Consider the following 23,508-nt stretch of genomic DNA (forward strand, 5'->3'; position numbering starts at 1 on the left):
TGTAATCAATTGATTCTTAATTTCGTTTCCCTTCTTATTTGTGCACCGAACTCTTGTAGAAAAACCTGCAAGCTTTAAATAATCCTTGTAGAATTTTGCAGTATCGTCAAGGGTTTTAAAAGTCATCCCAATCTTGGGGACAAACTGGTCATCAACTGCACAGAAGGTCTGCAAATATACACTCAAAAAATACACTATATTAAAACAGAAACTAAAACAAATTCAACTAAAATAATAAACTGTAACAAACGTTAAATGCACCCAAATTTGCCTTAAATGCACCCAATTATTACTGATCTACACCCGAATGTCTGATATAAAATGGACAAAATTATTTTAATTCTAAGGAGAACTAATGCATTAGATTCAATTCAAATAAGCAAGAACAAACAGCAAAATATCACAGGCAACGTACACATATTATTTAGCTACACAATAAAAAAACTACTAATCAAATTCAAATTCAGATTCAATTACTAACTAAATCTAAATCACACCTCAGGAACTTCATAGTTATTAGTTTCAAAATTCACTTCGCTCTGGTTCAACTGAGAATTTGAAGTTGAATCATCCATTATCTTCAAACGCAAAACGAAACGAAAAATCTGAAGCACGTAGGGCAGAGAGAAACGCAGGTAAAGGATATAGGAGAAGGCACAGAGAAACGCTCGAAAGAGATCGAAGAGAGAAGGCAAGGAAACACAGAAGAAATTCAAAACAGGAAACGAAATCCTTTTGAAAAAGAAAGTTATATATTCGCGCATTCCTTAATTGAAAAATCTGTTAAATAAGCGCGTGAAACATACGTCCAAAAAGAAGTGCGTTTTAGGGATAAGGAGTATGGAGGACTTGTAAGACTTGTATAGAAAAAAGACTTGTATGTGAAGATTTTCTATTTTTTTATAACAATAATAATAAACCTAATTATTATCCGGTAAAACTGACCAATTTACATAATTCCGACTGGACCATGATTTTTTTGGATTTTTTCACTTCCACAAACAACGTCATTTTAAATCCTAAACTCTCAAACTCCTTCCTCACCGTCACTATACTGAACCTCGATTAATGTGATAAATCTATGTGCAGCTTATTTTATTTGAAGCGCGAAAATTGGGATGCCTTCTAGTGCTAATTTGTGAAAGTTCTCTGTGTAAACAAAACAAGACATTTTATATAAGATTGGTTGATAGGTTTAATATATGGTGGCAGTTCTGCAAAAGTATAAAGGATAATAAGTATTCAAAATGGTAAGAAAAACGATCACAATAGAAGAAAATGACTGCATTTTCCAACCAAAAAAAAAAAGAAATTTTTATTTGATTTCTACCAAATTCAAAATTGAAATCATTTTTTCCAACCATATTTTGACTTCCTAATAAACAACAGAACCAAATCCGAGGTCTTTTGATGGGACATGAAAGATATATGCATGAGAAAATCCACTTGAGCAGATATTGCTTATTGAATAATCCCAAATAGTCTGCATCAGTATATGTATATTAGAAAAAAATTACTGATGCTCATAGGTGCATTTAATTTTTTACTTAACAGATAGTCAGTCCTCAATTTAACTATTGCTGAAACCACAATTCTTTACCTTATAGTTTTTTTATATCTATCTATCTATCTATTGATTCTTTTTTTTTTTTTTTTGAAACTCTGCTTGGAAATAGGGTATGCTTTTGCGACGAGGGATTATGGTTAGATTTTTTTTTAGGGACTTAATTATATTTTAAATTATTAGGAATTTAAATGTCCGTAAAATAAAAAATTAGAGATATATTTATCTTTTTATCAAAAAATTTAAATATAATTCGATTTAAATTGTGTAAATCGATCAGATCAAATCGAATCTAATAATTATAATACGGACAATTAGGTTTATTATTGTTGCTATAATAAACCAATTTTGTTCTGATTTGTTAAAAAATAAATTATTAACCGATTTAATAAAAATATTCAATAATAATATGACACATGTAAACGTCTTTAAAAAAATATTTTTAATATCTTTATTAAAATGATCACCATATATTAATAATTTTTAATAAACAGAGAATACACGGTCTCCACGGGAATTTCTATTCCTACTTCGGCCTCCTTTATTATATGGGTTTCTGTGCCTAATTTTCCTCCTCAAATCCGTCTTCCGGCGGATAATTTCCGGGATGTCCGTTATGGTGGGAAAATTGCCCTGCCTATGGATGACACAGTCATACAAGGAAAATATCCCACTCTGCCATCATATGGTTTAGTACCATCACTAAGCATTTCAAATTATGGCAGCCCCATAACAAGGATCCGTCTCTCAAGAAACATGGGCAGCATGAACCAATATCAATAAAACCATGAAAATTGCAGCCCAGGTAAAATTTCCGACCAAGATGTAGCTATATGTAATCAAGTAGAAATGAATACTGGTTTCATACCAGTTTGGGAAGGTCTTAAGTTTCAACTAGGATTATTTGATGAAGAATATACTTAACAAACCACATGCAGTTCGAAAAACGAAACATATTAGAGCACGTTCAAAGCACTCATTGGGGCACCGGAGTTCTTTCTGCATTCTGCAAACTTGTCCATGTAAAACTGGCACTTGCTAATATCGCTTCCATAGCTGTTGATGCACTGCAACGAAACCAATAACATTTAGCGTCAAGTAATATTATCACATTTCACATGACACATCTAAACTTGCAAGTAAAAAACAGCACAAGCCAAAAACACAATTTTGCTTTTTAGATCCATTTGGGCGGCATAGTGCTAAAAATCATGCTATTTTTATGACTGGTTTTAGTCTTGAAGAAATATTAATCAATGTTTTCAAACAGAAGACGACGCAACTAGGTATAAAACAAATGTACACATACATCCTGGAATGCCTTTGAGTGAATGCTGCATGCATCCATACTATTAGCGGTAGGTACAGGGGCGGCAGCAGCAGCATCATCATGCATAGATCCATCATCGCTCTGAGCAGGAGCAGGAGCAGGAGCTTGGTGAACTGCAAGAAAACAGCAATGGACGGCAAGTCAGCAGAATAAATTCGATATTAATTTCTTGCAGAAGACATAAATTTCATCAATATTCACTACATGTACTTTCATAAGAAGATACAGAACAGATTTCATATTTTAAGACTATTGAAACTCGAGCTTAGCCTAGCCTATTACTATATCACATTCATCCATACCTGGAGCAGGACGTGGAACTGGGCCAGCAGATCTGCCTGCAGATATAATCAATAACTCAATATAATTGAGTTCACCAAAAAAAAAACTCAATATAATTGACATAAAAGGTTTATTTATATCTTGTGAGAATATGAATGTTATATAATCAAATTATCTTATTATTGTTAAGCAGTTTACAAAATATTATACAAGAATACTTATAACTTATTTGAAAAGTTTTAAAAATTATTTTTTTAGACTTGTAAAAAGTCAAATTAATGATGTTTGGTATAATTTTTTAAATATATTTTAAATTTTTTAAAAAATTATTTAAGAACTTTAAAAAAAAAATTTGATTTCTCTTTTCAAAAATTATTTCATCCTCTTATCTATTAAAATAATTTTAAAATAAGTATTTTTATAATATAAATTTAAACAACAAACTTAATTATTAACGGCTTTTAATATATGTCTTTATATTTTAATTTTTTTTTCAAAAAAATTTAATTAAAATTATTTAACCAAATTGACCCTAAGCATATTATGACAACAAATTTTAGGGAAGGTGTACACATGGTCTTAGAAATGTAGGAAAATCAAATTGAATTTTCCGAAACCTTAGAGAAAGTAATAGACAAGAATAATGAACACCGAATTGTTATTTTATTTGTGATCTCAAAGGCTCTGCTCTAATGAACTTACTAAGATGATCTTTTCTGCATGCTACAAGCCTGTCCATGTAAACCTGGCACTTGTTAATCGCCTTCTCATCCTTAGAGCTGTTTATGCACTGTAACATTCCAAATCAACATCATCACTATTATTATTATTATTATTATTATTATTATTATTATTGTTGTTGTTGTTGTTGTTGTTGTTGTTGTTGTTGTTGTTGATGTTGTTGTTGTTGCATAAAAGGAGAGTGAAAGCTGTACACACATCTAAGAGTTTGGTGATAGCTCGAAGAGAGCACGGATCGCCATCAACCTGCTGCAATGCTGGTGCTGCAGTGACATTATCGGCAGGAGGTGGTGGTGCAGTGACATTAACGGTAGGAGGTTTGGGACCTAAAACCCTGTTTGCCAATGCAAATCCAGCTCCAAATACCAGTCCTATACACAAATCACATCTATTAAATATATAAAACAAATATCCAATAAATTATTGGGTTTATCACCAATAAATAAATGGTTGGTTTGATGTGAGATTGTGAGTAGGGAAATGAAGAATAATTTGATTCGCTCAAATTTTTTTCCTTCGGTCGCGCATCAAGGCTGATAGACCAGTCCGACCCGGAAATAACCCAAAGACCCACCCGACCCGGATGCTATCCAGCGAGACCTCCCTTCTTACTCGAGCCATCACGCCGATTCTGTTCCTCTTACCCGCGCCGCTGCTAAGTGATCCGCGACGTCCACCGGCCGTTCCGGAACCTAACACACACTCCTCCCCCGCAAGACCTACGAGCGCTTCCCAGTCGCAGATCTCAAGCCACCACCACGATGTCCTCCGCTGCTGCTGAGATACCCAGCGTCGCTGCTCCTGGCTCCCCGAGATGCTCAATTTGAATGCATAAAGCTAAGCAATCGCAAGGGAGTTTCAAGCACTAATCTGGATTCAAGTTTCTAGACATCCAACCTTTGCTTACCGATGATGTAAATAAACTAAATTAGCTAAACAGTCACTAACATGCGCAGAAGAATATGAAGAATGCGTACCTCTAATGAAACAGTCACTACTCATGGTGTTACGTTTGCGAACCATAAAAGAGAATTGAATGTATTTGTTGCCAAATGTGAAGAGAAGAGGTCTTTAAATCAATTTGTTTCCTGGAGGAGAAGAAATATGTCCTACTCTTACTCTAACCAGTCACAACGCAAAAAGAACCTCAATTTACCTTCCGGAACACGCAAAAAGTAAGGCTCTACATTTTAAATTCAAAATATTATTAACTAGTTAAAAATTTATAACCACATTTTGGGTAGTTAATTTTTTAAAATGGTTTTAAAAATCATAATCATATTTATTTTAATTCTAAAAATTAGTTTTTAATGGTATAATATCCAATTTTTGCATGTAAAAACCGTTTTTTCACACAAAAATGGTTATTTTTAAAAATTTATTTATTTCTAAATTTTTTTAACTTATTTAAAAAAAATCAATTTTATACGATGTTAATTTTAAGGGTTAATCACCAAAAATGCCCCTAAATTATTCAAACGCTGACAAAAATATACCCGAATTTTATTATCGACAAAAATACCTTTAAATAATTTAAAAATACAACAACAATACCCAACAGTAAATATATATTTTCAAAAAATACCATAGAGATTGAATTTTGATGTAATTTTTTACAAGAATAATTAAAAAATGAGATATTATTATTCTTAAAATTTGGTAATTTTTTTCTAAGTATATATTTTTTTGTGATTTTTTAAAAGTATCATTAGTTGTTAACAAAAAAATTACAAAAAAAAAAAAATATATACTCAACGAAAAATCACCAAATTTTAAGGATAATAATATCTTATTTTTTTAATCATGATTAAAAATATTACATTAAAATTCAATCTCTAATGTATTTTTTGAGAAATACATATTTAATGTAAGATAATCTTGCAAAAAAACTAACATTAAATATGTATTTATCAAAAAATACATTAGAGATTAAATTTTGATGTAATTTTTTACAAGCATGATTATAAAAATAAGATATTATTATTCTTAAAATTTGGTATTTTTTGTTAAGTATATATTATTTTGTGATTTTTTGTTAAGTATTATTAGTTGTTAACAAAAAAAATTATAAAAAATATATACTTAACGAAAAATCACCAATTTTTATGTATAATAATATTTTATTTTTATAATCATTCTTGCAAAAAATTACATCAAAATTCAATCTCTAAGGTATTTTTTGAAAATATATATTTATTGTTGGGTATTGTTGTTGTGTTTTTAAATTATTTGAAGGCATTTTTTTCGATAGTAAAATTTGGGTGTATTTTTGTCAGCGTTTGAATAATTTGGGGACGTTTTTGGTGGTTAACCCTAATTTTAATGTTCATATCATGAGATTTTTTATTTTAATAAATAAAATAATTGTAATTATTATCGAAATAAATAATTTAAAATTAATTACCAATTAAAATTTTTTTAACTTATCTCGTTTACACTATAAACGAGATGACATTCCATGTATCTCGTTTACAGTATAAACGATATGGGACCCTTGGTATTTTCACAAACATTCACTATCCTTTTTTCTGTCTCGTTTTTCTCACGAAAACAAGTGTACAATGGCCGGTAACAGTGTATACATAGTTGTGCTTGTTTATCCCAATTGTCGTATGAGAAATGGCGACAACGGGATGACATTTGAGTGCGAGGATCTGATATTGTTTCGAACTCAGTGTGTGAATACGTTGCCGGATTTGAAGAGTTTGATATTAAGTAAGCTCGGTGGTACAACAGTGAGGGAGATTAGAAGGGTGGGGTACAGGTTGCTGGCACCCATGGGTAACGGAGTATTCCGGTTTCAACTATTCCGACTTCAAGGGGACGAGCATGTGCGACTGATGTTCGACATCCATGGGAGGATCATGGCGGAACAGGTAATGGAGCTTTCCGCCGAGGTGGGAGATATTGGTCGTGGTAGTTCTGTACACTCGACCTATGTACAGGATGACCGACCTCTCGCACCACTGCCCATTCATGTCGCCATTCCAGTGGATGAGGCAGAGGAGGGCGAGGAGGGCGAGGAGGAGTCGGACGGAGATTACGTGGCGGATAGCGTGGACAGTGATTCTTCCGAAGGTAGCGATGAGGATGAGTTTGTGCCGGAGACGTCTGCCCAGACTATGGCGTGCCATGTGCTACCTCCACCTCACCCAATTTCGGCGCTATCAGCAGTGCCAAGTCACTATCACAGTCTGGATTTGGGCACCATACATGAGAGGACTCCGTTTTCTGACACGGGTGAAGAGAATTACAACCTAGACGACGGGCTAGAGTTTCGGGTCAGCCATAGGTTCAAAACCCGAGAGGCAGTGCTTCAGGGTGTGAAGAACTACAGTATTCGTAGGAGTGTTGAGTACCGGGTTATCGAATCGGACCGGTTAAAGTACTATGTGCAGTGTCATCAAGCTGAAAATGGGTGTCAATGGAGGCTTCGCATGGCCCTTCGGCAGAACCTCGAATATTGGTAAGTTCGACTTTAATTGTGCTTTTGAGTACTTTTGTATGATATATTAAGTGGGTTTGAGATATGGCTGAAGCAATACTGTTTTGTTGTGTTCAGGGAGGTTCGAAGGGTTGGTGGAGTGCACAGTTGTCTAGCACCTACCATATCTCAAGACCATCGTCAGTTATACAGCCATCTCATCTAGGGCTGGCAATGGATAGGGTAGGGTAAGTAGGGGTGGCAATGGGTAGAGTAGGGTAGGTTTGGATCTAACCCTAACCCTACCCACGGGTTGAGATTTTTATATAAACTCAACCCTATCCTATCCGCGGGTTGAGAATATCCCAACCTTAACCCTACCCGCTCTTAACCCGTGGGTACCCGACCCTATCCGCGAGTTACAAAAAAATATACAACATTATTATATAACTTGATGATAATTTAAAATAGAACTGATTTTTATGTAAAAAAAAATATTAAATTATCAATTAATGATTTTCTTTTAGTGGTTAAGGATCTTTTGTATTTAGTGAGAGGTCTTTGATTTTTTTTTTTTTTGGACTTGGTGAGTACCGGACAACCCGGCCACACCAAAGAGGAACCAAACCCAATGCCCACCCAAACCCACTCTCCCTAAAACAATTATGCCTCCCTGTTAGCTTCGATCATTTTCAAATTGTGCCCCCCATTCACTATGCCCAATTCCATTCAATTTTCAATATGTGCCTCCCGCATCAACTACATTCACTCCCCAAATTCTTTCACTTTCTCTCTATAGCTGATTCCGAAATGGTACCAATGGTGAATTATTGTTGTTCCGGCGATGATGAAAGGAGATGGGAGTTGCTGCTTTGGCTATTGCTGTGCATGATGAAGGAGATGGCCAGGGAGAAGGAGGCAATTCCGAAAGTGATGCATTGCTTTAGTTAGGTACAAGGGTTCTCAGGTTCCAATGACAATTTAAACCCACGGATGAGCATTACAGGCTCATGGCTGCGAGTTCCCTCCTTGATTACAGAACGATGCGACTGGAGAACTCTGTTTTCAACTCTGATCTGTGGCTTCTGATCCCATCGCTGGTTGCACTCAAAAGGATTGGACGGGACTAAAATGGGGGATCCCCGACCTCTCTTTTTTGATGATGTCTGCTACCTGCGCTTGGGGATTAGTAATCCATGAATTGAGAAGCTGGTTCTGGTGATGTAACTGTGCCAATGTGTGCGCCAGCTTGTTTCCGTCACGAGGCGTCCAGGTAAAACCGCAATCTGACATTTTTCTTTGGATTGTTCTGATGTCCTGAATTATTGGGTCTACCTCCCAGATTGTACTTCCTATTTTGAGAGTTTGAACTAGCACTTGATTGTCTGATTCAATGGTAACATTTTGAAGTCCTAGGTTGTTGGCCAGGATTATAGCTTCTCTAATCCCTTGTGCTTCTGCTGACAGCGTTGATCGAGCTGTTATTTTGTTGACTGTTCCTCCTAGCACGTTCCCTTGCTGGTCTCTGATCACTGCAGCTGCTGCACCTGTTTTGGTTACGTTTAAGAAGGCCGCATCTGTATTCAACTTGAGCAAGCCTTGTGGTGGAGGTCTCCATTTAACAGGTACTTTGCTTCTTGTGCTTGGTTCCATTATTTTTTTTACTTCCTCTGTATGGCTACTGTACTCTTGTTCTAGTTTCCTTACTTGGTTAATGACTAGTTCTGGGTTAGGTTCTATGTAGTTGTAGACTTGCATATTTCTTGCCTTCCATATTGACCACAAAATGATGCCAATTCTACTCCAATTTTGAGTCGATTCTGCCCTGTTTGCCGTCTTACCATTTTTGTACATGTGCTAGAGCCAATCCCCTATAGATTTGACGTTCTCCTTCGAGGGAATGCACTGTGACTGAGAACCAAACCACACCGCTCTTGTCTAGTCGCATAAAAGTAGGGCATGTTCGTTGGTCTCTTCTTCCTGCAAGCAAATTGAGCAAATATTAGAATTAGTAAGCTTTTTTTTCATTAAGTTTGCCCTTACCGGTATTAGATTATGTGCAGCCTTCCAGAGAAACATTTAATTTTCTGAGGAACCTTCATATTCCATATCCCTTGCCATAGTTCCTCCATTGAGTTGCTTGTTGAGGGGTTGTCTTTGGATTTTTTTCATCCTCTTCTTGTTTTGCCGCATAGTACCCTGTTTTTGTTGAATATTCTCCATCCTTCCTGTACGGCAAAATAAGCTTATCTGAATCTGAGGTTTTGCTGACTGGAGTCTGAACTATCATATTTGCCACAATCGGGGAAAAACTCATTTGAATTTTTGCTTTGTCCCATGATCTTGAGTTGGTGATGAACTCTTCCACTTTTTGGTTGTCATTGCATCCTTTTTTGAGGGGTTTGTTGATACCATGAATCCAATTGTCACCCCAGACTCTGACTTTGCTTTCTTTACCTAAGCTCCATATACCTTTATTTCCTAATAGATTTTATTTCCTAATAGATCTCTTCCCTGCAATATGCTATTCCACACCCAAGATCCATTCCGGTGCTTATGCGCTTCCCAAAATTTGCAATTTGGAAAGTATATGGCTTTAAGTATTTGCACCCAAGTGGCTTCCGGATTTTTTATTATTCTCCATGCTTGTTTCGCCAGCTGAGCAGTGTTTTGATGATAAAATTCCTTGAACCCCAAGCCTCCCTCTTTTTTGCTCCTACATAATTTTGGCCAAGCTTTCCAATGCACTCTTCTTTCTTTTCCTTGGTTCCTCCACCAGAACTTTGCCACTTTAGCATTTAATTTATTGCAAAACGATTTCGGAAATCTGAGAATGCTCATGGCGTAGGTTGGTATTGCTTGTATAACTGCTTTGATTAGGACCTCCTTTCTAGCTTGGTTTAAAAGACTTTCCTTCCACCCTTCAATCTTTTCTTCCACTTTCTCCATGATCCATTCTAAGGACTTGCTTTTTGCTCTTCCCCATTGATCCGGGAGCCCTAAATATTTTCCTGGGTTGTCCTAAGATGGAATGTTCAAGATTTCTTCTAAATTGACTCTAGTTTGTATTGGAATTTGGTTGCCAAAGGTTATTTCGGATTTTTCCAGGTTGATCACTTGACCAGAAGCCGAGGTGTATAGGTTAATGATTTGAATCAATTGGTAAATCTCATCCTCTTTAGCTCCTGAAAAGATGATGCAACCATCAGCAAACAATAAATGTGTTATGGTTGGTGCAGTAGGAGCTAATTTAATTCTTGAAATCTGTTTTTTATTTAAAGCATTATCCATCAAGATTGTGAAAACCTCAGATGCAATAATAAAAAGGTAAGGGGAAAGAGGATCTCCCTGTCTTAAGCCTCTTTGTGGAACTATTTCTTTTGACAACGTGCCATTAATCTTTATCTTGTATGTCACACTTTTAATGCATTCCATGGCGAGCTTGATCCACTTTTGATGAAACCCGAACCTCTTGAGGACCTCTTCCATAAAACTCCACTCCATCCATCGTATGCTTTGTTCATGTCGAGCTTGATGGCTAAGTCTTGAGATGCTTTTTTTCCTTTGCTTGTTAACCTGTGGAAGGCTTCTTGCACAATGATTATATTGTCCTAGATGAACCTGCCCCTGACAAATGCACTTTGGATAGGGGATACAATCTTGTCCATGATCCCTCTTAACCTGGCCACCATCACATTGGCTATAATTTTGTAGATGTAGTTGCAACAGCTTATGGGCCTCAGCTGATTCAAAGTCTCTGCTTGTTTGGTCTTTGGAATAAGAATTACCTGAGTTTCATTAATTTCCTTAGGGAGGTAGCCCTCCTCGAAAAAATTCTTAACCACTGCACAAACATCTTTCTGAATGATATTCCAATGCTTTTGGTAGAATTGACCATTTAGACCATCCAAACCTGGTGCTCTGGCCTCATCCATACTGAACGCTGCACTTTTGATTTCCTCCTCTGAGACTTCTTCCAGTAGCTTTTTGTTCATTTCCTCAGTCACTCTTTTGGGAATATCCTTAGTGCACTCGGTCATATTGGTGCTACCATTGGAGGTAAACAACTTGGTGTAGTGGTCCTCTATGAGCCTTGTAACCTCATTTTGATCTTGCGTCCATCTCCCCTCAGCATTTCTCAATCTTTCTATGCGATTCTTGTCTCTCCTCTGTAGGGTAGTGGCATGAAAGAAGGTTGTGTTTCGATCTCCCCATTTGAGCCATTTGACTCTTGCTCTTTGAGCCTAATACTTCTCTTCCTGTTTCCACAGTTCTTTGATTTTTTGCTTGGCCTACTCGATTAGTTGTTGTTGTCTCTGATTGTGGGAAAGATTTTGAAGGTGTTGAATCTTGAGTTGCCATTTCATAATTTCCTTGTCCGCTCTCTTAAAGCACCTCTGATTCCATTCCTTGAGTTTTTTTAATACAATTGCTTCTTTATTAACGAAAGTGCTCCAATATCCTCCTTCTTGGTCTTCAGTTCTCCATCCTTTGGATACCACTTCTTTAATTCCTTCTTGTCATCCCAGTACGCCTCATATTTGAATTGCCTTGGAACATTCCTGTTCGGTTTTAGGTTGAGAATAAGAGGACAGTGGTCTGATGTAATTGTCGGCAAGGCCGTCAGGCTAGCATTGCTGAAGGCCTGCCTCCATTTCCAATTCACCATAGCTCTATCAAGTCGTTCTCTAGTCACAAGCCCATTTCTCGGGTTGCTAAACCAGGTGAATTTGTTGCCCTTCAGTTCTAAATCCATGAGATTCTTTTTATTCACTAAATTCTTGAATACCTCTATTTAGATGAGTGGCTTGGGGTGTTTACCTACCTTCTCTTCTTGACAAAGGATGTCATTAAAGTCACCTATGAGACAGCTTGGTTTCTCCTCCAAGTCATTTGATTCCTCCAATGCTTGCCATGTCTTCCTCCTCTGTTTGAACACAGGATTGCCATAGATAAATCCACATTTTCACTCTGGGTTGTTGTAGCTTTTGATGTTTGCAATGATGTAGTTTTGGCACCAAGAGTAAACAGAAACATTGATATTTTTATTCCATAGTAGACATAGACCGCCGGACAAGCCCCGGGGTTCTACACAAAAGCTATTTTTAAACTGCAGCTTTCTAGCATACTTCTTTACATTTTCTTCTCTACATCTAGTTTCCATTAAGTAAACTATGGCTGGCTTGTGCTTTTTGCACAAATTTTTTAATTCAGAAGCTGTCGGGGCCGCCGCCATGCCTCGACAGTTCCAACTTAGGACAATCATGGCTGGGGTGGGGGCATGTTTGGGCCCGCCTCCTCGGCCTTGAATGTTGGTTCTTGCTCTTCCATGTCCATATTGTTGTCTTGTTCAGCCGCTTCTGTCCTGCTCCGCTTGCTATTTCTTGACTCTTGATCTTCATTCCACTTGAATTCAGCGAGAATTCTGGTGTCTGTAACTTCCCTTTTCCTTGTTAACTTGGTTGCTAGCTTCCGATTCTTCATTCTCTTCATCCGAAGCCAGCTCCACATAGTAAGTTTCTCCCTCCTGGTTCTTATGTACTTGCTTTTTCTTCTTGTTTTTCTTCATTGCCCAATTACCTGCTTCTTCTCTCATGGCCCATTTGAGGCTGATATTTTTGTATGCTCCTTCCGTCTTTGGCTCTTCTATATGTTTTGTTCCTGCTTCTTTATCCATCTTCCATTGGCTTGTTTGGGTATTGAGCGGATTCCCAGATTGGCAGATAAGGTCTTGGTGGCCTGCTTTGATGCTTGCATAATGTGATTGGAGATCTGATGGGTTTTTTGGATTATTGGTGATGTTTATGTTAGGGCCTGGTTCATGTGGGACATTATTTTTTCCTTCATTCTGCTGGACCTGCATTTCATACTTCCTTATTTCTTGAGCCCATGTTGGATTGGGTTGCATCCAGTTAGAAGGCCCAACTTGGTCTCTTTCTTGATTTGGATGCATGATTACTTTCTCTGCCCCTTTCTTCTTACTAGAAGCTTCTTCTTCTCTCATGATGCCTTTTCCTTTTACTCTTTGCAGATTGTGAATGACTGATTCGAGGAGGTTGAGTAGGCTCGCTTCACGGTGCTCTGTGACTCTTTCTTATGGCAGTCGGCTAACTTCTCTCAGGTCAACCATCTTGTCGCAGCCTTTTTCTTCAGTCTGTTGTTCTTTGCTTTCTCCTGATTGGGTCTCCATTCCTATCGTTGTTTTTATCCGCTGGATATTGTAGTTGTTTTCTGAGCTTTGGCTATTCCCTTCTTTGCCTCCCCGCAACTGACTTCCACGCGCTTCGTCGTTCTCTCTGAGGTGTTTTTTCCAGTCTTCTTCCTCCTCCCTTGTTGTGTACAGTGGTCTAGCTCTATCCACTGCTAATCTTGCTTCATATTTCGGCTTGGTGGTATCCCAACAAGCCATAGCTACTGGTTTGTCACAGTTCTTCTTCTCGTGGCCTATAACACCGCACTTGAAGCAATAACTATCCAACAATCTCTCGTACCGGAAGCTTATCCAGGTTTTGGGTTTGTCTCCTCTATTCAGCCAAAACCCGGTTTGGAGGGGTTGAGTGATGTTGATCGCTACTCTGATTCTTAGGAAGTTCCTCTGTAAGGTTCCCTCTTTAATGGGGTTTTCAACCTCTCCAACAATTCCAATCATATTACCAATACTCTTTGCTGTTTCGGCATTTAACTTCTCTATTGGTAACCCATGCACTTGTATCCAGAACTCCAAGAAGTCATGGCTAACGTCCAGTATTGCCTCTCCGTACAGCCACCTCTGCAAATTCATCAGGTGCCTTTTGACGTTCCACGGACCATTTTTTATGATCCTATTCCCTGTGCGTTTGTCTTTAAAGCTTACAAGAACTTTGTTCCTTCCTACCTCTGATATTGCAACGTTCTTCAGATTGCCCCACATTCCCATTAGCGAGTTCTTGATGGTTTTGTAATTTATCTCTTTGTTAGTGATAATTTTTCTGATCAGGTTGACGCAATCATCTTGAAAGCCTGGACTTGTTTGATTATTGAGGGTGATGGTGGTGCCTTCTATTGGTTCGGTACCCATGTTTGGTATGGTCATATTGGTTAAAGACTGATGGGGGGAAGGGCTGGAGTGTGGGAGTTGGGAGAGCATTGGTGTGAACAAGTAACAGACTGGAAATGATACAATAGTAGGAAGATAGTTAGAATGATTTGGGGAATATTGGTTGTAATACTTCTAAGTTAATTGGATGGTGAGCGTGCCTTAAGGTAATGGTTGTGGAAAGAAGATTGAAAATGAAATCTTGGCTGGAGCTAAGATCACGGAGATAGAACCTTGAGTTCTAATTGTCTCTCCTGTTGAGAGTTCCATCCCTCCTTCTGAGAGAATGTAATAACTTTGGTTGAGGTCTTTGATTCAGTATCCACTTAAAACATGTTTTTATATAAGTATATAACATAAACATATATAGAGTGCGGGTTGGTTGGGTAGGGTTGAGACTCAACTCGCACCCTACCCTACCCGTTGCGGATCGGGTCGACAATCCTACCCGATCGGGTGGGGTCGGGTTGGATACCCGCGGGTAGGGTACATATTGTCACCCCTAAGGGTAAGATAGGGTTTGGACCCTGCCCCAACCTTACCCGCAGGTTAAAAATCTCATTATAACTCTACCCTACCCTACCCGCAGAAATATCAATTTTTTTTAAAATAAATATAAAACTCAATCATTCCAAATTTCATACATATTAATAAAATAAAAAAAATAAACAACCAAATTCAAATTAAAATTAAAAATAATAAAATCTTAAAAAAATCCAACATAAAATTACAAACATACATATTGTTATATTAATAAAATAAAAAATTAAGTTTAAATTAAAATTAAAAACAATAAAGTCCTAAACAAATCCAACATAAAATTACAAATAGCATAATTATTAAGTTCTTAATAAAATTAAAATAACATAAACAAAAATAAATGTCTTTAAACATTTCTTTTAATTCCAAGTTCTTACAATATTATTCTTCTGTCAGTTCAGAAAATGCATCATCATCTTCATTTGCAGTTTGATAATCAGGTTTTCCACCTAAAAATCAAATACAATAATTTTATTATATATAATTTTAACATAATTATAATTTCTAAACAAATTAAAAAATTGAAAACATAAATAACCTCTTTTATAATATTCTGCCCACAACCAATTTTGATTGCACATAAGAGCTTCTATCGTATCTTCATGAAGACTACCACGATGAGTAGCAATTATACGGCCAATTGTGCTAAAAGAAGACTCAGAAGCAATACTAGACACAGGAATGGCAAATATGTCTCTTGCAATTTTTTGAAGAGTTGGAAATCTAACTCCATTTATCTTCCACCAAGCTAATATATCAAAATCAGGAGTTAGAGGATGAACATCTTCCTCTACATAGTGATCAAATTTTGTCTTCACAAATGAACATTTTTCCTTCTTCTTTTGTCTAATATACAATTGATAACCAACATCATCATATTCATATGCATTAACCCTAACCTCTTGTGTAGATTTTACTAACATATTGCTTAAATTAGATGTATTCTTTTGATATTCATGAAGTAACTCATAACATGCATGTTTGATTCTCTCAACTTTCCTTGTGCATTCATTAGGATCTTCACATTCCCTAGCAAACTTATATTCAAGCCCATTAAGTTTATACCTAGGATCTAGAATTGCAGCAACACCCATAATGCCATGAATTTCTTTCCAATACTTATCGAACTTTCTCTTCATCATATATGTCATGCTACTAATAACTGGGTTAGGAGAAACAGCCCATTTTCCCAATCCAACATGTATATCACATACTTTATTAAAGTAAATGTTGGCAGTTGGAACTTGAGTTCCAGAAAATAACTGAGTCACATCATAAAAAAGTTTTAGTTTACCACAAATTTCTTTTGCAAGTTCCCATTCCTCATTACTTGGCACACTTTTATAATTGGAGTCTTCTTGTTTTAGTCGAGCAAAGATATCTCTGTACAACCATTCAGTTTCTAACATCACATAAGTGAAATTTCATCTAGTTATACAATCAAAAGATAATTTTTTTTTTTGTAAAGGGAACACCTGACTTACTACACCAACTCACAAAGGTTTCATGTCTTTTACTAGTTGAAGTCCAATACACCACACTATTACGAATTTTTTCCACACTTTCTTTAACTAAATTGAAACAATCCTTCATAATTAGGTTTAAAACACAGCAACGCATATGCAATAACTTACCCACTAGCAACAAATAATTTGAGTCTAGACGTCCCAACAACACATCAATCATAGCATCATTTGTAGAACAATTATCCAATGTAATAGTTGATAATTTTCTATCTAAGTTCGACTCCAACAAAACTTTCATTAATGCATTAGAGAGAACTTCACTTGAATGAGGAGCAGGAACATAAGTTTAAGGTATTACCTCAATACTCGCATTTGCAAATTTCATGAACTATCAATGTAGTGTGCTGTAACAACCATGTATTTTTTTTTCCTGGTTGGAAGTCTACATGTCAGTTGTAATAGCTACTCAACTATCATTTGCATCCATCATCTTGTTTATATTAAGCTTCTCCACTTCGTACATTTCAAAGATATCCTTCTTGATTGTGTTTCGACTTGGAATCTTAAACGTTGGTTGCATTGAAGTAAACACTTCCCTTGTTGCAACATGATCCACATATGACAAAGGATACTCATGCATACAAATGGACTTGGCAATCAATTTTCTTGTGTGAGATACATCAAATATAAAAGCATCTGAACTATTATTTCCATGTCTTTAAAGAAATTTAGCAATTGTTGATTGTCTTGAATTTGCTAATTTTATTCTCTTACAATAATGGGGCAAATGTTTCTTCAAATTTGTAGTCCCATTCCTTGGATTGGCACCAAGAACAGACTTACAATGGTTGCACTTTGCCTTCCACTCTTTCTCCTCTTTATATCTACTAAAGTATTGCCAATAAATACTTTTCAATAAAGATTTGTTTCTATTTTCACTCGAGGCAGACTCGTCTGGAACAAAATTAGCAGTTTCTTCAACAGAAATTTCTTCTTGTTGTTCTTGAGCCATTACTACATCCATGTTGGTACTATCCATTATTGCCTACACAACAGTAAAATAAATAATTAACATTAAAAATTCAATCATGATGAAAAATCATTAAGATTCAGAACAAGCACAAAAACTGCAAGAATTATTGTCTTAAAACAAGTCAGATTGAGATGGACAAGGACCAATAAACAAGCAAATGCAATATACAAAAAGTCAATTTAATATGAATCTATTCAAACAAAAAAAAAATATCAACGAAGGAGCCGGTTACATTCATCATAGTTAATTTAAAAAAATGGGAAAAAATCAATCAGGGCCTCATGGGCACAGAGTTGAAGGAGGAACCAATTAGCCAAAAAAAATACCAACAGAAACAGAAAAAGCATGAACCCTAGAACTAGAACTATAATCTTTTGAATACAGAGAAGGAGCAAAATCCCTAATAAATAAATAAATTATAAAAAGAACCTAAAATATTGCAAGTCAAAGATCACTTTGAGAAAATTTTTAGTCAACACCAAATGTGTGCTAAAAAGGATAAATCAGTAGGGAAACAAAGTCACAGATTCAAACGCAAAGTAAAGCCCCAATTTTCATGTCCAACCAACTAAACGAATCAACATGATGAACACAAAATTTACAAGAACTAAACATTACATGAAGAACAAATAAGCATGTTGAAAAATACCAAGAAGAGCATAGAGCAGCAGCGTAGAGAGGAGAGAAGGGCACGAAGCAGCGGCATTGCGAGGAGAGCACGGAGGAGGAAGAAGAGTTGCGGCAATGGAGGAATGAGGAAGGACGCAAGGAGAGTTGGGGCTTGCGGTGAGGCACTGAGGCTTATGGCTTTGGGAAGAAACGGCGCTCCCATTTGTTCTTAGGGTTTCTGATTTCTGAATGATGAATTATATATGATTTTTATTTTTGTTTAATTTTTATTTTATGTTAACTTCGTAAATATACAAATGCAATATATTACCAAAGTAAGTAGATAGCTTAGTGGTTGCTTACTTGCTGCACATGAAAGAGGTTGAAGGTTCAACTCTCACCTCTTTCACTATGCATATAATATTTATAAAACATGTTATATATAAGGGGTGCGAGTAGGGTAGGGTATGTATAGCCAGTCCTGGACTCTCATCTACAAGGTCATATGTATGGCAGGTACAATGGAGTGTTGCTTGATGGCAACAGCAACATCCTGCCGATTGTTTTTGCGGTTGTGGAGTCCGAGACTACTGAGTCATGGTCGTTCTTCCTTACTAATCTGAGACGCCATGTCACCCCACAAGACGGGCTGCTGGTTATGTGTTTCCGTTGTGGAGTCCAAGACTACTGAGTCATGGTCGTTCTTCCTTACTAATCTGAGACGCCATGTCACCCCACAAGACGGGCTGCTGGTTATGTGTTGCTTATTGCGGTGGCGCAAGACAACAACAGCAACATCCTGCCGATTGCTTTTGCCGTTGTGGAGTCCAAGACTACCGAGTCATGGTCTTTCTTCCTTACTAATCTGAGACGCCATATCACTCCACAAGACGGGTTGCTGGTTATCTCCGACAGATCTCAGGCTACTAAGGCCGTTCTAAGCTTCTATGAGAGTGGTTGGAATCCCCCAAGAGCGTTCCATGCTTACTGTATCAGACACATAGTTGCGAATTTCATGACTCGGTTCAAGTCTGCTGAGGGCAAGAGATACCTCATAAATGCTGCTTACAGTCCAAGCAAGGCTGGGTATGAGTGGTATATGGACGCCTTGATTATGTGTGCGTCTCCGGATGCCATCGCTCCACGAGTGCCGAAATCAGGGAATTGTCAAAAGTAAAGTCCCTCAGGAGCACTGTGTCGCCGAATCCGGCCTCAGCCAGATACGGGACGATGGCATCGAGTGGAGGAAGGGTATGGCTCACTCGCCGGAGCAGTAGAATGTGAGGCCTCTGAAGAATAAAAAAAAAATTCAGCCTTATAAACAAATAACCATAACATTTATTTATTTATTTATTTCTGACAATTTCTTCTAGTTTCGTAAATATGTCAATTTACTATTATATACCAAAAAATTACAGTTAAATAAATATTCCTTTGAACTTACATCTACTTCTACTTAAAAACGTATTTCTATGTTTCTAACTTACACACGTTTATAGATTACATATTGCATACTAACCAAACCCTAATTGGAACGTTATAAATGGTAACAACCTAACACAAGAAAAACACAGTTCAAAACTAATAACCACAAGGAAATAGAGCTCTAAGTTCCTCTTAGAGACCTACTACTAAAGCTACAAACTACGTTCTGGTTCTTCGCGACTACCCTAACCATGGCCACATACTTAGATTAAACAAACAAAACAAAAATAACCTCAAAGTCGGCCGCCCCGGCATAATGCAACGTCTCGTTCATCCTGTTGATGTCTCCGTCGTTTCCCGCCTGACGCGCCATCACAATATGAGTCTAAAATAGGGTGAGAAAGGGTTAAAAGAGAGGAGAAAGTGGTTGACAAAGTCAAATTGGGGCCCAGAATGATGCAATGAACGACTTCTTCTTATAGGCGTGGATAGGCCTTATCTCGTTTACAAGGGTTTAGGGTTTAGGCAATGTTCTGAGAACCAGACCGGATAGGCCAGTTAAACCGGTTAGGCTATAAAACCGTTATGGAAAAAACCGGTCAAAAACTAGTCGAATCAGTGGTTAACCAGTGAACCGGACCGATTTTTTATAATCCCGGTTCACTCCTCCAAGTCAAAACGGCGCCGTTTACAAAAAAAAAAGAAAAAGAAAACCCAGTGCATAACACCTCCCACCCCACCCCTTTCTCTCTCTCACCCAGCGCATAACACCTCCCCCCACAATACCCTCACCCAGCAGAAAGTGAGAAAACCCTAATCTTCTCTTCGAATTCGAAGAACAGCCACCACCCATAATCCTCTCTTCTCCTTGAAGAATATCCACTTCCCACCATTCCACTTCAGAGCTAAAACTCATCGCCGAACCCTTCTCTCCCTCCTCTCTCTCTCTCTCTCTCTCTGTCGCCATCTCTGTCTGAGCTCTCTCTATCACTGTTCCTCGCCGTGGGTCGTCGCCGCTTTTCTGCTCCTCGCCGTGGGTCGTTGCTGCTTCTCCCCTCCTCCCAGTGCGTCGTTTCTGCTTCTCCCCCCTCGCCGGTGTCGTTTCTGCTTCTCTGCTCAGCACCGTGTCTCGTCTCCGTTGCTTCTCTTCGCGTGGAGTTTCTAGTCTCTGCTACAACCCTCTCAGGTCTCAAGTCTCTTCTTCTCTCCCTGATTCTATAACTTTGAAATTTGAAATTTATTCTAAACATGCATATGATGTATTATTGATGATTCTGCTGAATTTTGAGATATTAATGTTTTGAATTTTTATTTGAATTCAGTCCGTTGATCTTGAATTAATTCTGCTGAGATTGAGTTATAAATTCAATTGTATAATTCATTAATTCTGCTGAGATTGATTTTTAAATCCAATATTTTATATTTGTTTTGGTAAATTGTTGTTTTGCTGACTTGCTGTTATTGATTCAAAATCAAAACATTGCCACAATTCTGCATTGAAATTACTATATGGCTTCATATGATTTGGTTGAGTATGATTCTTAGGTTGGGTACATGTTTTGGATGTTTTGAATAGTGACTTGATTGATTTACAGAAGTTCACATATGGGGGAATTAATTTTTTAAAAAATTTATTATATATTTAATTAAACCGGTTCAATTCCAGTTGAACTCCGGTTATTGAACCATTAAACCAATTACTTAACCGGTTCAATGATCGGTCCGGTTCTCGCAACCTTGGGTTTAGGCATGCATGTATCTTATTTACAGTGTAAACAAGATAAGTTAGGAGAATTTAAATCGGTAATTACTTTTGAAATTATTTATTTCAGTAATTATTACATTTATTTTATTTATTATTAAAATAAAAAGATCCTCGTATCCTGACCCGCAATTTAGCCAAACTCAAAAAGAATATAGCTCAATCAATACTTTACGAATAATGCTCAATTCTATATTACGATCAATCCGACCTCATAAGAGGTCGGACGCAACGACATGGCCTAATCTACTTATGTAAATAAGTAACTAACTCTTGTAATCTCTCTTATTCTCTAGAAAGGAGACATCAACAACCTCCCTAATCTACTAAAAAATATGTCTAAAACATTTGCTAACTTAAATATCAGAGTCTCTTACAGGTACCATCCCCCACTTTCTTACGAGGAAGTCGGATGACTTCACCCCTGCAGGACAAGACGTCGGATCTTTCACCTAAAAGCATCTGAACCTCACGTTAAGACCTAAATTATCCTGGTTCTAGGTAAACTTCGAAACAAAAATTAATTTTGAATATTTTAAAAATTTAATTTTAATTTATATAGTACTATTTTATTGATGAATTAAGAGTATAATGACATTATAGGTGTTACAGAAATAATAGGTATGGTTTTGGTTTTTAACCTTTTATACAATATTATTTGGTTTGTTAAAAACCGATTTTTAGAATTTGAGTTGTTAACTAAAATTCAACTAAATATGGTTATGATTTTTAAAATTATTTTAAAAAATTGATTATCCAAAATGTGATTATAAATTTTTAACTAATTAACCATATTTTGGACTTAAAATGTACAATCCTACTCAAGAATAGGTATATTTTTATGTTTAATGCATTATAAAATTGATTGTTTCTTTTAGATTATTCTGACTTAAAGTTTTTTAAATCTGAAATATCTTTTCACTTAATTTTAAATATCAAAATGCAAAAGTAATCTAATTTCCATAAAAAAAAAAAAAAAGAGAACAGCTAGTAAAATGTGTATACATATTAATTGCTCTTAAAATATAAAATACTACTCTAAAGTTGACATCAAAATCATCCAAACAGGGTACTTGAATGGCAACAACCAAGTGGATTGTGCAAGTACGGTGATTCGAGTGAGTTTTGTAAAAAATAGATTAAGATGAGAGATTTGGAGTAAATATACTCGTGAGAAAAATATTTTTATTAATGACAAATAAACAATACAAGAACTAATAATGAAAAATAGAGGTGGAGAATAAGTGTTGAGACCTTCATTAATGTCACAAAAGGATGAATGAGCTCTTCTAGAATGGACAAGGGTTAATTAATCTTGCTGTCGAATATTCTGGCAGAACACCTGAATGCTAATTTTATGTATGAAGTTGATGAACAAAATGACGAACAATGAGAAGGATTTGGGGAGAGGAGAAGATGAATAGAGTGAACTACCAATCGACCCCTGTCCATTTTCAAGAATGACAACGCGACCGCTCAAAATAAAATCGATCCACTTCAGTCCCTGTCCCCTAATTCCGTCACACAACGCAGTCCCTGTGCGTTATTCTCTGGCGAGACTTGACGGAAAACGCTGAGCTGTCATGTTTGAAGCGTGACCTGTCACATAAGCTGGATGACGTGTTCATTCAGTGGCTAGGTGAACAAGTTCAAATGGACAGGGGCTAAATTGTCCAACTCCTTCACCCTATAAACAACGTCATTCGTGTGGGAATTAACGTTTCAGTTTCTTCTGAAACGTTGTGTTTCCATAAAATCCCATCCTCCAGCCTTCACATCTACAAGAAAACCCTAGGATTAAAGCTTCCTCACTTCTCGAGACCACTGTAGATGCTGGGTTGGTAGAGGGAAGAGCTAACGTTGCTGCTTACAAGGGTGCTGACGATGTCATAGTTGACGGCGATTTGATGGTGTTGTTGACGGAGCTGGACGGAATCCTGTAACGACGCTTCACACAGTTCAGGTTAGTGATTTTCTATATAGCATTTGTCCCTTGTACTTTGTGTGGTCCAACATTTTGATTCTCCTTCTAACAACGCACCATTGTTGTCTGCAACCCTTTGTGGTCCTGGTTATGGAAAAGTTTAAATAACCCTAATCTTTGTGCATTTTCGTAAAAATTAAATAATGCAGTGATGGTCATTCCTGTGTAAACATTTTTATTGTTAGGGAGAGTTTATTAAGGCTTGAATAAATCTAATTGCAGATGTCTGAATATATGGTCATTCTTGTGTTTCACCATAGGGAAAAATTTATC

The 23,508-nt window shown here is 36.9% G+C and overlaps 3 protein-coding genes across 3 annotated transcripts; 1 reads left to right on the top strand and 2 right to left on the bottom strand.

The window, feature by feature from the left end:
• Window positions 1-2,340: 2,340 nt before the first annotated feature.
• Window positions 2,341-5,031, bottom strand: LOC107623197 (uncharacterized). The gene is made up of 6 exons (XM_016325369.3): window positions 4,895-5,031; window positions 4,116-4,288; window positions 3,879-3,966; window positions 3,197-3,232; window positions 2,874-3,007; window positions 2,341-2,631 (listed from the first exon to the last, which is right to left on the bottom strand). The coding sequence occupies exons 1-6, from the start codon at window positions 4,938-4,940 to the stop codon at window positions 2,521-2,523; spliced, it is 588 nt and encodes a 195-aa protein (XP_016180855.1). The 5' UTR covers window positions 4,941-5,031; the 3' UTR covers window positions 2,341-2,520.
• Window positions 5,032-6,757: 1,726 nt separating this feature from the next.
• LOC107620081 (uncharacterized) lies at window positions 6,758-8,292 on the top strand. The gene is made up of 3 exons (XM_016322299.2): window positions 6,758-7,383; window positions 7,480-7,541; window positions 8,141-8,292. The coding sequence occupies exons 1-3, from the start codon at window positions 6,758-6,760 to the stop codon at window positions 8,290-8,292; spliced, it is 840 nt and encodes a 279-aa protein (XP_016177785.2).
• Window positions 8,293-15,337: 7,045 nt separating this feature from the next.
• Window positions 15,338-16,720, bottom strand: LOC107620082 (zinc finger BED domain-containing protein RICESLEEPER 2-like). Its single transcript, XM_016322300.1, has 3 exons — window positions 16,591-16,720; window positions 15,495-16,358; window positions 15,338-15,405 (listed from the first exon to the last, which is right to left on the bottom strand). Exons 1-3 carry the CDS (start codon window positions 16,718-16,720, stop codon window positions 15,338-15,340), a joined length of 1,062 nt encoding a protein of 353 aa, XP_016177786.1.
• Between the last annotated feature and the right edge of the window lie 6,788 nt (window positions 16,721-23,508).

Source organism: Arachis ipaensis, chromosome B10 (assembly GCF_059453495.1).
Source record: "Arachis ipaensis isolate K30076 ecotype BB chromosome B10, ASM5945349v1, whole genome shotgun sequence".
NCBI classification, from domain to species: domain Eukaryota; kingdom Viridiplantae; phylum Streptophyta; class Magnoliopsida; order Fabales; family Fabaceae; genus Arachis; species Arachis ipaensis.

What these genes read in the sequence shown, in the direction of transcription:
- LOC107623197 (XM_016325369.3), bottom strand. Translation starts at nt 4,940, where the DNA reads ATGGTTCGCAAACGTAACACCATGAGTAGTGACTGTTTCATTAGAG. An exon ending in AGTTCCACGTCCTGCTCCAG is followed by an intron (nt 3,008 to 3,196) that starts GTATGGATGAAT and finishes GTTTTCTTGCAG; the next exon opens with TTCACCAAGCTCCTGCTCCT. An exon ending in ACTCAAAGGCATTCCAGGAT is followed by an intron (nt 2,632 to 2,873) that starts GTATGTGTACAT and finishes GTTTCGTTGCAG; the next exon opens with TGCATCAACAGCTATGGAAG.
- LOC107620081 (XM_016322299.2), top strand. Translation starts at nt 6,758, where the DNA reads ATGTTCGACATCCATGGGAGGATCATGGCGGAACAGGTAATGGAGCTT. An exon ending in CGGCAGAACCTCGAATATTG is followed by an intron (nt 7,384 to 7,479) that starts GTAAGTTCGACT and finishes TGTTGTGTTCAG; the next exon opens with GGAGGTTCGAAGGGTTGGTG. An exon ending in TACCATATCTCAAGACCATC is followed by an intron (nt 7,542 to 8,140) that starts GTCAGTTATACA and finishes TTCTCTCTATAG; the next exon opens with CTGATTCCGAAATGGTACCA.
- LOC107620082 (XM_016322300.1), bottom strand. Translation starts at nt 16,720, where the DNA reads ATGAAAGTTTTGTTGGAGTCGAACTTAGATAGAAAATTATCAACTATT. An exon ending in AAATTATTTGTTGCTAGTGG is followed by an intron (nt 16,359 to 16,590) that starts GTAAGTTATTGC and finishes ATGTGATGTTAG; the next exon opens with AAACTGAATGGTTGTACAGA. An exon ending in GGCAGAATATTATAAAAGAG is followed by an intron (nt 15,406 to 15,494) that starts GTTATTTATGTT and finishes TTTGATTTTTAG; the next exon opens with GTGGAAAACCTGATTATCAA.